This window comes from Protopterus annectens, chromosome 7.part0, assembly GCF_019279795.1.
Source record: "Protopterus annectens isolate FY-2018-M chromosome 7.part0, PAN1.0, whole genome shotgun sequence".
NCBI lineage: Eukaryota > Metazoa > Chordata > Ceratodontiformes > Protopteridae > Protopterus > Protopterus annectens.
In genome coordinates this window covers 1,315,736,791-1,315,750,218 of record NC_056739.1, presented here as the reverse complement: position 1 = coordinate 1,315,750,218, position 13,428 = coordinate 1,315,736,791, and the positions used below count along the sequence as shown (strand labels likewise).

Here is a 13,428-nt window from a genome sequence, read left to right as displayed (position 1 = left end):
TACCCCAGAAAAATTAAAACATAATATAGGAGAAAAAATAAAACTAAAAAGGGAGTGATACACAGAGAAATATGAGGGCACATACATGCAACAGTTCATTAATAGTCCTCATTACTTTTTAAACAAGTGATGACAAATATATGCATCTGAATAATGGAATAAGTGCAATCACCATTGAAAGTATATTTCAAAATATGCAGAGAGGGGTGCATGGCCATTCAAACAAGGAAGCACAGGAGACATAAATGGAAAGTATAGGAGAAGTACAAATATGTGTGCTTGAGAGTTGACCTTAGACCATAGAATCCATAAATGCACACATATCACTAGATCAAGAATATATGCATATGTAGGGCAAAATATAAAACATAACTATGGAGAAAGCAATTAAAAAGCTGAACAGATGAGATGGAAACAAAGACTAAACAAATTATTTGGCTATATATAGAGCACAATGAGGGAAGCAAATGGTTAGTGTTGACTACATATACAAAGGTCTGAAAAAGAAATAAAATATTTTCAATGTAGCAAAAGTCATTGTGGCTTGTAGTAACACCCAACAACCATATGTACAAAGATGAGGAAAATTGTATACAGTTATCTATTCTAAGGTAAGAGAGATTAAAAATGAAGTTGTAATGACAGAAGAAAAAAATCTTTATTTTATGTACTTAAAATGCACAATAAAATTATTGTGGATATCAGATTTAAATATACAACATTTAAAGTCCCCTGAGAAATAAGTAATATATATCAAAAATCTAGCTCACACACCATTTTATATGATATACTAGTAAAAGTACTAATGCAAAAATAATGACAATAAAAGTTTTCATGCTGTACTTACTTCCACTGTATTTAGGGACCCAGGTGACATTAGCAGATATACCATTCATATTTAAATGCCTTCCATTAAACTGAGCACATTGGTCATCTCTGAAGTCCTTTTGCATGGGACAAGGATTAGTGTTGCAAGACTTAAACTTCATTCTACGGCCCACACAGTATCTGCCACCATTTCTGGGCCTAGAAAGAGTTCAGATTGCAATGCATTAGAAATTGCTTAATGTGTAATTGTTTTAAAGTGCAAAGCTGACTACAAACAAAGACACCATGATCAAACATTAATCTCTGTATGACACTGATATTACTTCCATTTATTTGCAAAAATTGCAATGAATATAACAGCAGGTCTTGAGTGTTTCAGAATTTTTTGATGTTCTAGTAAGCAGATGCAGTTTTGTTATCATGCCATTTTAGTGTCCATCAATGTATCTATCCTGGAGTCTACCGATACACATGCTACAAAGTGTTATATCGATTTTTCAATTGTCGATCTAGATCTATGTATAATGTTTAATATATATATATATATATATATATATTATATATATATTTATATATATAAAAATATTAATAGTAGCTATCCAAAATAGTGAATGCGCTAAATGATGTCATCTGTTCATCTGCTTTTTGATATGCTTTGTTCAACAAAACAGATAGTTGACAGGTGAGCAAGACCGACCTCCCCTGCTATTGGGGGGATATTCCCTTTCCCCTTAGATTATGCAATCTCAGAGTTGGAATAAATAAGTATACAGGGGTCTGGGGTTGCAGTGGGCTTGACCCCCCTGCAAAAAAGTTGTTTTTTCGTTTGTATGCTTCAAGGTCAATCCTTGGAGTATGTGCAGTCAGCTGTCCATGTTGGTTATTGAGATTAATTCATCAGCATTTTGGTTGACAATATTTTGAACACTGATGTGAAATAATATATATATATATATATATATATATATATATATATATATAAATATATATATATATATATATATATATATATATATATATATATATATATATATTCATTTCCAGTCACCCAGAAAGAGTTTGGCTAAAAGTAGAAAAGTGACCATTGCAGCCTGGTGAAAGCTTGTACCATTCTATGATCTTATGAATGAATTACAAGCTGTGCATCACCTACAGATTTCTGAATAAAGCCCTTATAAATAAATAACTAAGTAGTTCAGTGAGCTGCAACTTTGTTCAGCCTTTTCAGTTAGTGTGCTATTGCCTTTAAGAACCTGAAGCCACAGTTATTTCACACTGGAGGCAGGGGCAACCGAGCAGTTCAGTCTGTGGGTCCTCAGTTTCATTTTTAAAACACAGAGAGGCAGAATCTACAGATTGCTGCAGTTGCACAGCTATAGAATGTTGTTTTCTATGCACTGCAATCCTAAACTATCCCTTGCTGCCTTGGAATCTCAGTGTGCAACGTTATGCTATACATGTAAATTAGGGTTCCACAGTGAAGTGCAATGCAGGAGTGATCGGCACTCAGTAGAATCACTAAACTCTGACTGATGTGAATCACATCCCTATATACATGAACAGGATAAAATGGGCATAAGAAAAATGAATGACTGAATACATAAATGAGCAAAACATTCAAAGGCTCCAGGACAGATACATTGATGGACACTAAAACGGCATGATAACATAACTGCAACTGTTTACTAGAACATCAAAAAATGCTGTAACTCCTAAAAATATATTGAAATTGGTAGTCTCTATGATGGAGCAGATTTTTGTTCTGTTCCTCATTAAATCTGTGGTTTTCAGGGTTCCTCATTAAAGCTGTGGTTTTCAGGACTTTTGTGGCAAATTACTGAAGGACTGGATTCACTAAATAATGACAGGCATTTGAATTTCTGACTTCATATTCTTCAGAAAATAAATAGTAACACAAAACCTTTTATTCTAGCAATTTTCTGTTTATGAGTATTTAGAATTTGTCCCTATTTTGGGTCTGTATTCCCCCATTATGGGCTTTGTCCAGGTTCTTTGTGCTAAAAGGTTGAGAGCTATGGTGAGAAGTGAGAACTGAATTCAGTAAATGATAGCCATTTAAGTTCCAGTCTTCCTATCTTTCAGGAAACTGCTGATTTGGCATAGTAGTATGTTGAAGTAATGCCCAATAGCCACAGGACCCGGATATCACAAATTTGATAAAAACAACCTCAAATAGTTGAGTAACTTTATTTCACATAAAAAGTGAATGAAAATGCATGAAACCAAGCACTTTCGCTCGGTCAATACCGAGCTTCTTCAGAGTACAAAATCCTTTGTGCTTTCATTGACACTCATTAAATAATCATTAAAACAATCACATGACCCTTCTAACTCCCTCACCATTAATTAAAACCACACAATATCATATGAAATGTAAACATGTGTGCGATGCCTACAAATGCACATCATTAAAATACATCAGGTTGCAAAATTATATACCAATGTCCGTGTAACTTAACAAGAAGTGCCTTCCTTCTCGGAATCAAGCTGTAGCCACTACATAAAACTGATCTTACATAAACTTGTGGCATAAATCCCAAACAACGTTAAAGCGGATACTAAAATAAATGAATGAAATTACATTCAAAGCATCAACTAAAGTGTTACTATTGTGATGTTATAAGTGAGCCATTCTTAACTTTAATACACTGCTGATGTTAATATTCTCGTTCAACCCAGGGAGCCTTCCTGAGTCTAACTTCAGCTGCCAATATAGTTCACGATATTCAAGCCTGGCTTCCCAGTTACCACCTCGCAAATCTGGTGTCACTTGCTCTAAAACCATGAATTTTAACTCCATATTCTCACACACCTGTGAGTGTTTAAAAAAAGCGTTATTTTCTTTGCCCTTAGAAACATCATAAATATGTTCATAAACTCTTCTCCTAAGTTGCCGGTCCATTTTACCCACGTAAAAACTATAATAATGTACACATATTCCTAAATAAACCACCCCTTTGGTTCCACAATTGAAGTAATTGGTGGACTTGTATTTACATTTTCTAGAGGGAATAAACACTGTGTCTTGATTAAACATAAAGTTACACTGTTTACAGGAACCATATCTGCATGTACCTACTTTTTCCCTACTTGTTCTTAATCCAGAGTCTCCATTTTTCTCAAATAGTTCCTTTAAATTGGCATCCCTTTTCCTTACAAAATGAGGGTAAGATGGAACAAATTGTTTTATATCATCATGTAACACTAATATAGGCCAGTGTTTCGAAACGATCTGTTCAATTTTATGGGAGCTAGTAAAAAACGTGTGCATAAAATTATTCTTTAGGTCTAACTGATTCAATCCTGTTTCTTGTTCAGGGGTAGATAATCCAGTTCCTAACAAAGGGAAATACTTTGAGTCCCTGTTTTCTGTGACCTCTTGGATCATATGGTCAATCAAGGTCCTGGGGTAGCCCTTTTCTTCAAACAATGCCCCAAGGGTATGGACTTCCTCTAAAAAACTTTCAAGTGTACTGGACATTCTCGATGCTCTAATAATCTGACCCTTGACTATCCCTTTCTTCTGGTGGAAGGGATGTCCACTATCAAAGTGGAGATATGAATTCAAGAATGTGTTTTTCCTATACAACTTTGATTGGAAGCAATGGTTGTCATAGTCTTTAAGTAGAGTCACATCTAAATAGTTTAATTTGTCATGGTCAATGTTATAGGTAAATTTCAAAAACTCAGTGCTGTCGTTAATATACTTCAAAAAATCATTTAAATCTTCATTTGTGCCCTTCCACAACAAACAAATGTCATCAAGGTACCTCGTGTAATGTCCTATAAATTCTGACCATTGACTCATAAAGACATATTTCTGCTCCCAATAGTATAGTACACAACTGGCATATAATGAGGCACAAGGAGCCCCCATCGCCAAACCTTTCTTTTGGCGATAAAATTCCCCATTGAAATAAATGAAATTGTTTTCCAGGACAATTTCCATAAATTCTAAAACTAAATTGATAATGGTGTTGTCCAGATCAGATTTAGATACTAAAACCTCCCTGAACCATTCCAGTCCTGTCGAGTGAGGGATACTCGGAAAAAGTTCCACAATATCAATAGTGACCATGGAAAGGTGCGCATTGAACATCTGTTGGTCAATTCCTTTCAGGAAATACCACAAATCCTTGCAAATGTGTGTAATGGAAGATAAAAATTTTTTTACAGTGTAATCTACAAACTTCGCCAAGGGTTCAGTGATGCTTCCTGCACCAGAAACAACTGGCCTAAATTTAATAGGATCCAGACTTTTATGAGTCTTGGGGATGCCAAAAATCACTGGAACTCTTGGTTTTTCCACATGTAAGTAATTATATAAATGCTCATTAATGGTACCTTGTAAAAGATGGTCATGTAAATGATAACTTATTTTAGAATGTGCAAGGTTAATTTTGTTTAACGATAGCAGTTCATATTGATCTGTTTCCTGTAACATATTGTGTAGACAAGAGTCATAATCCACCATGTACATCAACACTACACCTCCCCCTTATCGGGTTTCATTACCCTACACTTCTCTTGTTTCAAATAATCAATCAATTGCATCTCCTTATCATTAAGGTTGATGGGGTAGGTGTTGTTCTTAGATCGTTCCATGTTCCTAATCTCTCTTTCTACCAATTCCTCAAAAACCCTAAGAGAGGGGTGTGTAGGGGGATTGAAAGTACTGGACCTTGTCAGTCCTGTATTGGTGTTGGTTTTGACCCTTGAAATATATAGTTAAGTTCAGTTGTCTAATAAATAACTTTAAATCAATCAATATGTTTGTCATGTTAGAGGGACGAGAGGGAACAAAATGAAATCCCCTAGAAAACAAATCAAAATAATCTTTGGTAAGTACCAATTCAGTAAAATTGAATATGGTGAAATTATCTTTTCTACAAACCACCTGTTTGTCACAAGTATTCTGTGCTTCTATGGTAAAAGTCAATGTTTCCACAGATTCTAATTCAAGGGGTGGTTCCACCCTTTGTATTGATGCCTCACCCCCCCCCCCCCGGTGGGGGGATGCTGAAAATCCTGGTAAGACTGCTTCCTTCCTTTTTCCGCTATTCTCTCACTTCTTCTAAGGGGTTCAGTCCCAGGTCCAGAATAGTTGCCATTACTATTTGTCTCATTCACCCTGTCTACGTAAACAGTGTCAGCATTGTTCTTCCATCCTCCACTTCTATGGGCGGGGTAAGCAATCCCCTCTCTATACTCAAAGAGGTCTCTTTCTAACTTCCTAATTTTTCTGTTCAATATTTTCATACAATATTGGTCTACTTCATGAAATACATTATCATAGTTTATCTTAACACTAACAAAGTTGTTATCATTGGTTACATTGTGGTTCAACGCATTCAACTCTTTCAACAAAATATCTGCTTCAGTCTCATATTCAACAATCATCAACTTAAGCATTTCTATTCCAGCTTTATTAAAAATCTCACACAACTGATCATAGAAAACAGTCCCTGGTTGTGCGCTATTAGGGAACTTGTATAGTCGAAGCCCCTTAGGGACTCGATTAACTTGTACGCATTCCTTGAAGTAATCTATCTCCAGCTGATTACTCTTGAATGCGTATAATTTGTCCCTAAAACCATTAAAGTTATTTTCAATGTTTTGGTTGAAATTAGTGTTTACAGTACCTTGGTTGAAGTGGAACTGTTTCCCAGTCCAAGCGCCAAAATTAAATTCTTTGTGATTATCTTCCTTTCGAGTTCTATGAGTCGCACCAGTTCTTAAGTGCGTTGCAGAAGCCTGGCCATTACTCTGTGAATGTTACCAGGAAGCTCGTCCTCCGTGCTGTTATTGATGTTCGGCGCAGAAGATGTGACCCATTTCCTCTGCTGGTCTGTGAGCTGTAATTGGTTGCCTGGCAACCGTGTAGTCAGTTCCGTGCTCCGTTCACAAATGTTGTTAGACAGCTGCGTTAGAAGGGCTAAAACTTGTCTGAATTTGCCCCAAGTCACAGGAGCGCTATCAGAGTCATCCTTGAGAAGTGCTGGGGTTTCCAAAAAACTCGCCAAATCCGTTTCTTCAGCCATGGGTACAACACAAGCCTCAAAAGAGTAAAGTTGACGAACCAAGAATTGAAGTAATGCCCAATAGCCACAGGACCCGGATATCACAAATTTGATAAAAACAACTTCAAATAGTCGAGTAACTTTATTTCACATAAAAAGTGAATGAAAATGCATAAAACCAAGCGCTTTCGCTCGGTCAATACTGAGCTTATTCAGAGTACAAAATCCTTTGTGCTTTTATTGACACTCATTAAATAATCATTAAAACAATCACATGACCCTTCTAACTCCCTCCCCATTAATTAAAACTATACAATATCATATGAAATGTAAGCATGTGTGCGATGCCTAAAAAATGCACATCATTAAAATACATCAGGTTGCAAAATTATATACCAATGTCCGTGTAACTTAACAAGAAGTGCCTTCCTTCTTGGAATCAAGCTGTAGCCACTACATAAAACTGATCTTACATAAACTTGTGTCATAAATCTCAAACGACGTTAAAGCGGATACTAAAATAAATGTTTACACCATCAAGTCATACCTAGAGGAATGCGAGTGAAATGCATGCAGTGCTATGGAAATCAATATCCTGAACTCCTAGCTAAATGGCAAGCAATAAATTTAGAGACCAGCTTCTGATACATGAGGCTGATTATGGATTATTTTAGACCAAAGGAGGACAACCTCGCCCTTCAAACTAATGAAAAACAAATAGAACTAGAGAAAATGAATTCGAATACTTATCACACCAACAAATTAGAAACACTACAATTCAATCTTAATGTGTATGAATCAAAAATAAAAGACCAGAAAATAAAGAAATTAAACAGAGATATTACAGATTTTAAATACGGGCGGATCTTTGAATGGCCTAGGGAGGAAATAAGACCTGCTACAAATCATTTTAACCCCAGCACCAGACATCCCGCATCCATTAGGAATGACACTTGTATCCAGAAACCAAACTGGAACTGAGAAACAAATATCTGGCACATTGAACACAACTACTAATACTACAGGGACCCCTGTGGCTACCACGTCAGATAGGAATGTTGAAACATCCTCAGAAACAGGAGCCATTCCTAAGAAATGGATCTCTTTTCTGCCTATTACCACACAACTTCCGTTTTTTCTGAATCAAACTAGTTACAAGAACCCACAAACTCACAGTCAAGACAGAAAAAGAAAGAAAATATTGAATTAAACAATTCCATAGTGGTGAATATCAATATGAATTGACCCAAGCAGAAACTTCCATTCTACAGAAGGGATTAACTTTCATACCCTCTTTAAGATCTGATCTGAATAAATTTGTTATAGATATAAAGCATTTTGGACACAATGTGACACTAAGAAACATCTATGGCACAAACGCAGAACAAGTTAGAACTTTAAGGAAACCAAGTACATTCGTACCTGTAGTCCATCTTGCTGTTGCGCTATTTATGCGGCTGTGTAATAATGCAGTGGAGGAATTAAAAATGGATACGCATACTAAACATTATAGAAACATCACATATGAAGAAAGAGAAGCCCTATGCAATTTGCAACAAAATAAGAATATTGTAATTAAACCAGCAAACAAAGGAGGTACTATAGTGATTATGGATACTGACTGGTATAAGAAGAAAATGACCAATATGTTACAAGATGAGAAGACATATTACAGAGTTACACTAACCCAGCTGAATCGAACCCTGCAAAAATTGTCTTCACTACTTCAGGATATGTTGACTGAAGGCCAAGTAGATCTGGACCTTTATAATTTTTTGAACATCATAAAACCCACTGTTTCGAATATAAATGGACTTCCAAAGATTCACAAGAACCTTTATAACCCTCCACGACGTCCTGTAGTAGCAGGGCAAGGGTGGGTATTGGAAACAATGTCACTATCTGTGGAGAAAGAACTAAGAACTATCTTAAAATCTTTTGACACAGTTCTGCAGGATACTGATGACTTCTTAAGAAAGATAAATCAAACCATGAATAACATCACGGAATATGACCACCTACTTGTGACCACCCTGGATGTGAATAGTTTATTTACCTCTATTCCCAATGAAGCAGGCGCAGAAGCTGTAAGAAAGATCTTAAGCCACAAAAAAAACTGTTAATGAAACCAGTAGAAGTTGTGCATTATTAGACTTAATACTGGAGAATAACTATTTTGTGTATGGTACATCAATCTATTGGCAAAAATGGGGGGGTAGCCATGGGCACCCCCTGTGTGAACAGCTACTCAAATCTTGTGCTTGTAGATTGGGAGTTGGAGCATGCATTGAATTCAAATAATCCATGGTATGAGTGCGTCAAATTTTATGGTCGATTTGTGGATGATCTCTTTATTTTATGGGAAGGAAGCGTATCACAATTCGAATTATTCCATCAACATTTAAATAGGACTACCTCCTTCTTAAGCTTTACAGCAGAACACTCTCACAATCTAATTGCATTTTTGGATGTGAATGTCATTCTTAATGAAAATATGTTGGAAACTGAATTACACCAAAAAAATACATGGAGAAATCATTACTTATTGAAAAGCAGCATGCATCCTAAACATGTCACTGAAAACATTATGCGAAATGAAATACAAAGAATACATAAAAGATGTAGCAAAGATGAGACAAGAGAAAAGGAAATCTTATTTTTACAACAAAACCTAAGAAATAAAGGTTATAATGAAAAGGATGTGAATGTCCAAGAAGTTAGAAATATAAGACAGAACCACCAGAGTGATGCTAACCTACAGCACAGATAACACACAAATGAAAACTATAATAAGGCAGTTTTGGCCAATCCTTATCCAGGATGCCAACCTAAAAGACACTGTAGGTGAAACACCATGCTTTGGCTACAAGAATATGAAAAAATTGAAGAGGTTACTTTGCACAAAGGATGGATTCAGTAAACATAAAATTATTGGATATAAAGGGACGTTTAAGTGTGGCCATTGTACAGCATTCCCATTGATTGATTGTAATAAAGAATGTGAACATCCAAGGACAAAGAAAAAATACACTTTTAATGTTAAAGCCACTTGTGTAACCCCCAATGTGGTATACATGGCTACCTACAAATTATGTCCCGCATTCTATGTAGGAAAAACTAATCAGGTGTTTAAAAATTGCATTCTGATACATCAAAGAGACATTACCAATAAAGATCCACATAACACTTTAGCAACTCATGCTGAAAGAAATGTTGGTCTTTATTTCACTTATAAGGTGATAGAGACTGTATATAGTGGAGTAAGAAAAGGTGACACTGAAAATATTACTGAATGCAGGGAGAGTAAGTGGATTGTGAACCTCTGTGCTGATATTGAGCCTGGCTTGAATAATATCATTCCACTGAAACCTATACTAAAAGCTAGAAGACCAACCATTAGTTAATATGGAGGTGTGTCTGGCTTAATAATTCATGATTGGTTACACCCCTCAAAAGCAAAAAGCATAGGAAATAGAACACCCTCAATTGAGAGGAAAGAGGATTGGTGCATTCAAACAGCTGATTGACAAGAGTGATGACTGAATGATTCTTTCAACAGTAAAGGAAGTAAGCACTATAAAAAGGAACTTCCAGTCCCAATCTCTACGATCTGAAGAAGATACCGAAAGCACTTATTGTTTGGAATGCAGAGGGACTGTTTATTCTATACCAAGATTTTAATTCGACATGAAGATTTTAATAATTTTTTCTACAATAAAAGGATTTTAAATGTCAAAAAAGCCAGAAGCTCTTATTTGAACTGTTTAAACTGTTTGATTGGTCAAGTTGTAATTACAGTTTGCTACAGTTTTACAGCAGCTACCACATCTTCAGTACGGATACTTTCTATATCAGACTTGAAAGACTGGACACCTTGAGACCATAATTTCGCTACAGTGTAATTGCATTCACAGCGTGGATATCTTGTAAGTGCATTTAATTGAAGCATTAGAAATTAATTCAAGTCTTTATATATATATATATATATATATATATATATATATATATATATATATATATTGTCGCCTCACAGTAAGACGCTGTCCGGTTTTATTCTCAGCTAGAGCATCTTCTGCATGGAGACATGCGTGAATGGGCGTACCTTCGTTGAAGGTTGTGTATCAGGGCTGGTAACTCAGCATGTAAAAATCAACTACCAATCATTAGCGAACCGGAGTTCCACTGTGGCGACCCCTAATCGGGAAAAGCCGAAAGACACAACAACATGCTGCACTTTTATAAGTTTTATATCATTTAATCACGCTACCTATTTCTCAAGAGAATCGTAATTCATTGGCCATCGTTGTACAGCATCTCATTTTGAGTACTGTTTTTACTTGTTATTGATAGTTGTACTTTAGCATTAGGAGGTACACTCATTTTATTAAGGCACAATTCATAGAGGCTATTTACACCAATATGCAATGAGAGTGAATGTACTTACCAAATGGATGAATACTGACATATAAATGAGAACTGATGTAATACTGCATATGCTTAGAAGTCCTTCTCCTGTTTACAATTCATAGTCATAGTCATAAACTGAATCGTTTTTGTGCCATGTGCAGATTCATTATAAAAGGTGGTGTCACAGGTTTTCAATTTACTTCACAATCTGCTATGATGCTATCCTTTACTGCTAGCCTAATTATTTCCTGGTTTGAGATGCTTGCCTTCGCTTATCCAGAATGGCTTGCACCCAATGGTACTTGCCGGCCAAAAAGGTAGAGATATAGGCAAAGAATAACACATTATAGTTCTGAGAATAATGAAATATTTGATAGATTCAGAGTAGTCAGGAAAATTATAAGGCTCATGGTGAGCATGTATGACCCACATATGTGTGCTAGTGGGATGTATGACCTCCCTGTACCTGTGGATACTAAGTTATGTATAGCTCTTACTATACTTGCAACAGGACCATTACAGAGACAGATTGAAGACACTTTGGGTATCTCACAGGCATCTGCCTTGAGGATACTTCAACATTCCTGAATGTACTCATGGCACTTGTGGATCAGTACATGTATTTTCTAGTGTCACCTTAGGACTGAGCCAAGAATGATTGGCATATTTACCTTAGGTACTCAGTGTGATTGATTGCACCCATGTTGAAATTACGGCCCCATCTCTTCCACAGAGGGATGGGGTAGGGGGAATGATACCATATTAAGAAGGGCTACCTTTCCGTCAATTGCCAGTTAGGTTGTGATGCAAGGGGGTGCATCACAAATGCGTGTTCAGCATCGTAGCAGTGCACATGATTCCTATTTCTCGCCCACTACGTCAATCTATCGCCTCTTCCTGCATATAGGATGCCCAGTGGTCATCTTGTTGGTAAGTGGAAAAATGTCCTTTTTTTATCATTTAAGTAGTTACTCATAATTAATTCTAAACCATTTTTCTCTGTGTTGTCCTTTCCACTCATTTTTTCCCCACATGTAATGTTGGATATCCACTGGAGCCATGGCTCATGACACCAGTGAGAAATCCAAGTAAGGCTGATGAAGACAATTTCAATGCAACCCTGTTTCAGATATGTATTGGCATCAAGCATGCATTTGGAATGTTAAAGGGTAAATTTTGATGGCAGGATGAGTCTGGGGTGCCTTTCAGCTAGGGCATGCAGGATGTTTTCTGCATGGTGCTCTCTGCATAACATGATCATGTACCATTCTGATGGTAAAATGATCCATGGTGTCACTGCAGCTCTCAGTTCCAGTCCTACTATTACTGATGATGACCAGCCAGCAGCAGCAGTAAGGGATCAGTGTAACAGGCCGGTGCAGTGCATACGGCTGCACAGGTAAAGAGGCAGGGTCATATCCAGAACTATGGACGGTGACATTCAGGATAATGTTTGTTTCGTCTAAAACAGCACACATAAAATATAATTGATGCACACAGTGATATGTGCAAGCTATGCTGTGTGGTATATACTCTCCTGTCAGTGTTCCTCGAACATTCCCTCTTATCTTTAAATATTTTTATTTCAGAACAGGCAGTCACGTCCAACTGCTTACTGAGACTTACTCAGTGATGTCATAAAGTATGCTATAAGGAATAATTACATTTTTCACAAGACTTTATGCTTAGTTGCTGTACTTCAGTATGCATGATTGCAAATTGAATAAAAAGTATTATTTCATTATTTAACATGAGTTCATACTCTGCACTTTAATGGAGAATATTTCATAGGCTTTTTAGTAATATGCCAAGTTTCCTCAGTTTTTGTTGTGTATCCAAAATTACTTGTTAGTTCTTTCTTAAGTTAGTGCACATTAGATTATTTAATTTTTTTCATGCTCAAGGTTATGTCCTCAGAGATTTCTCATTTGTGCAGTGCTGTGGGTGAAGTGGCAACATTAGTAGATTACCTGGAAGGAGGTATCTGTCACCTGTGACACTGCTGAATTGAATGTTATGATAATGGTATGCCTTCAATTGTATAAATCAGTGTAATGTCAATGTTATGACATACAGCTTTCTTTCCAGATATTCCCCTCACTTGTAAGCAATATCATTATTTAAATCAAACCCATGCATATGATTATCTTAG

The 13,428-nt window shown here is 36.3% G+C and overlaps 1 protein-coding gene across 1 annotated transcript in view; it reads right to left on the bottom strand.

The window, feature by feature from the left end:
• ADAMTS9 (ADAM metallopeptidase with thrombospondin type 1 motif 9) overlaps positions 1-13,428 on the bottom strand; it is a 1,232,634-nt gene that overhangs the window by 865,989 nt on the left and 353,217 nt on the right. Inside the window, exon 13 of the mRNA XM_044077927.1 lies at positions 848-1,026. Coding sequence (XP_043933862.1) covers positions 848-1,026 — 179 coding nt within the window. The remainder of the gene's footprint in view (positions 1-847; positions 1,027-13,428) is intronic.